At 38.6% G+C, this 1,250-nt stretch overlaps 1 protein-coding gene across 1 annotated transcript; it reads left to right on the top strand.

Annotated features, from left to right (window-relative positions):
* The first annotated feature begins 179 nt into the window (after positions 1-179).
* LOC110034994 lies at positions 180-944 on the top strand. The gene is given in 2 exon segments (XM_020739233.1): positions 180-382; positions 446-944. Coding segments are annotated over 2 exon segments (594 nt in total). The 5' UTR covers positions 180-287.
* The last annotated feature ends 306 nt before the right edge of the window (positions 945-1,250 follow it).

Here is a 1,250-nt window from a genome sequence, read left to right as displayed (position 1 = left end):
GTTTAAACCATGGGCCTCATCATTCCTTTAATTAGAGGCAACGACCCTTCCCTAAATCTCCAGAAAAAGCAGCAGCAAGCAAATCAACTTTTGTCCTGAAGTTTGAATTCAATTTTAAATTTCTAGCTCTTTATTGCTAGCTCCCTCCCTTCTCATTGCAAGGAATCCAACCAAAGCAACCAAAAAAAGCATGCCACAATAAAGAAAAGAGAATTATAAGTATTGAAGAAAAGGATAAAAGGACCACATTCCCACTCTATTCTCTCTTCAAAATTTTTATTCTAGAGATGATTTCCACATCTCCTCCTCTTTCTTCTCCTCCCTCTTCTCTCATGTTCTTCCCCTCTCTGTTCAAGCAAGATTCCAAAAATGCTCAACCAAGGCAAGTTCTCATCTTCATATTTACTCTTCTCACCATTACTTTTCATTTACAAACCACTTATAGGAAACCATGGTATCTGCGAGCAATGGAGGCCATGAACATGTGGAAACCTGCAACGAAAACTGGCACGAATTCGGCAAATTCAGACAACCCAAAGCTGAGGAAATCCGGGTCTTTCAGACTGGCATTTTCATTCACTCGTGTCTGTCTATGTTCTCCAATCTCGTCCTATAATGAAGCATTCTGGTCCGGGGTTCCGCCGAGGAGAAGCAGCAGCACATTGCCAAGATCTAAGTCCTTCCCGGAGCATTCTGACAGAATTTCAAGAACCAAAAGTTTGGCTGAGGGGAGGAGGGTTTTCAGAGGGAAGTCGCTTACTGATGATGTGCTGATGAGGAGGTTTGTGGTGGAGGAAGCAGTGATGCAGATTAGGAGGAGAAATCAGATGGAGTTTGTGAGGAGGAAGAGCTCTATTAAGAGAAGGAAACTCGGGCCTAGCCCTCTCTGTAGGATGGTTTTGGCTGGAGAAGAAGATTGATGCTTATTTGCTTGGAAAATGTAGTATTTTGTAGTATGATTGATGATGATTATGAAATTTTTTTTGTTCTTCTACATTTGATGTATGCTCAATTAGATCTCAATAAAATATGACTCGATTTTCATTTTTGAATTTGATACATGAAGAAATCATCAAACTAAAGTATTTACATGTGTTTGAGAGCATTACTAAGCTACCAAATCTTGCATGGTTTTGTCGGAAATCTTAAATACCCAACGATGCAAGGAATTATAAACTTAGAATTTTAGCATTATGAACCAAGAATTTATTTATTTGCCTAAGGTAAATTTTGTATAGTATATATATATA

The sequence above is a fragment of the Phalaenopsis equestris genome, unplaced genomic scaffold (genome assembly GCF_001263595.1).
Source record: "Phalaenopsis equestris unplaced genomic scaffold, ASM126359v1 Scaffold195172, whole genome shotgun sequence".
NCBI classification, from domain to species: domain Eukaryota; kingdom Viridiplantae; phylum Streptophyta; class Magnoliopsida; order Asparagales; family Orchidaceae; genus Phalaenopsis; species Phalaenopsis equestris.
The sequence above is the reverse complement of the archived record's forward strand: the minus strand, read 5'-3'. Positions and strand labels throughout refer to the sequence as shown.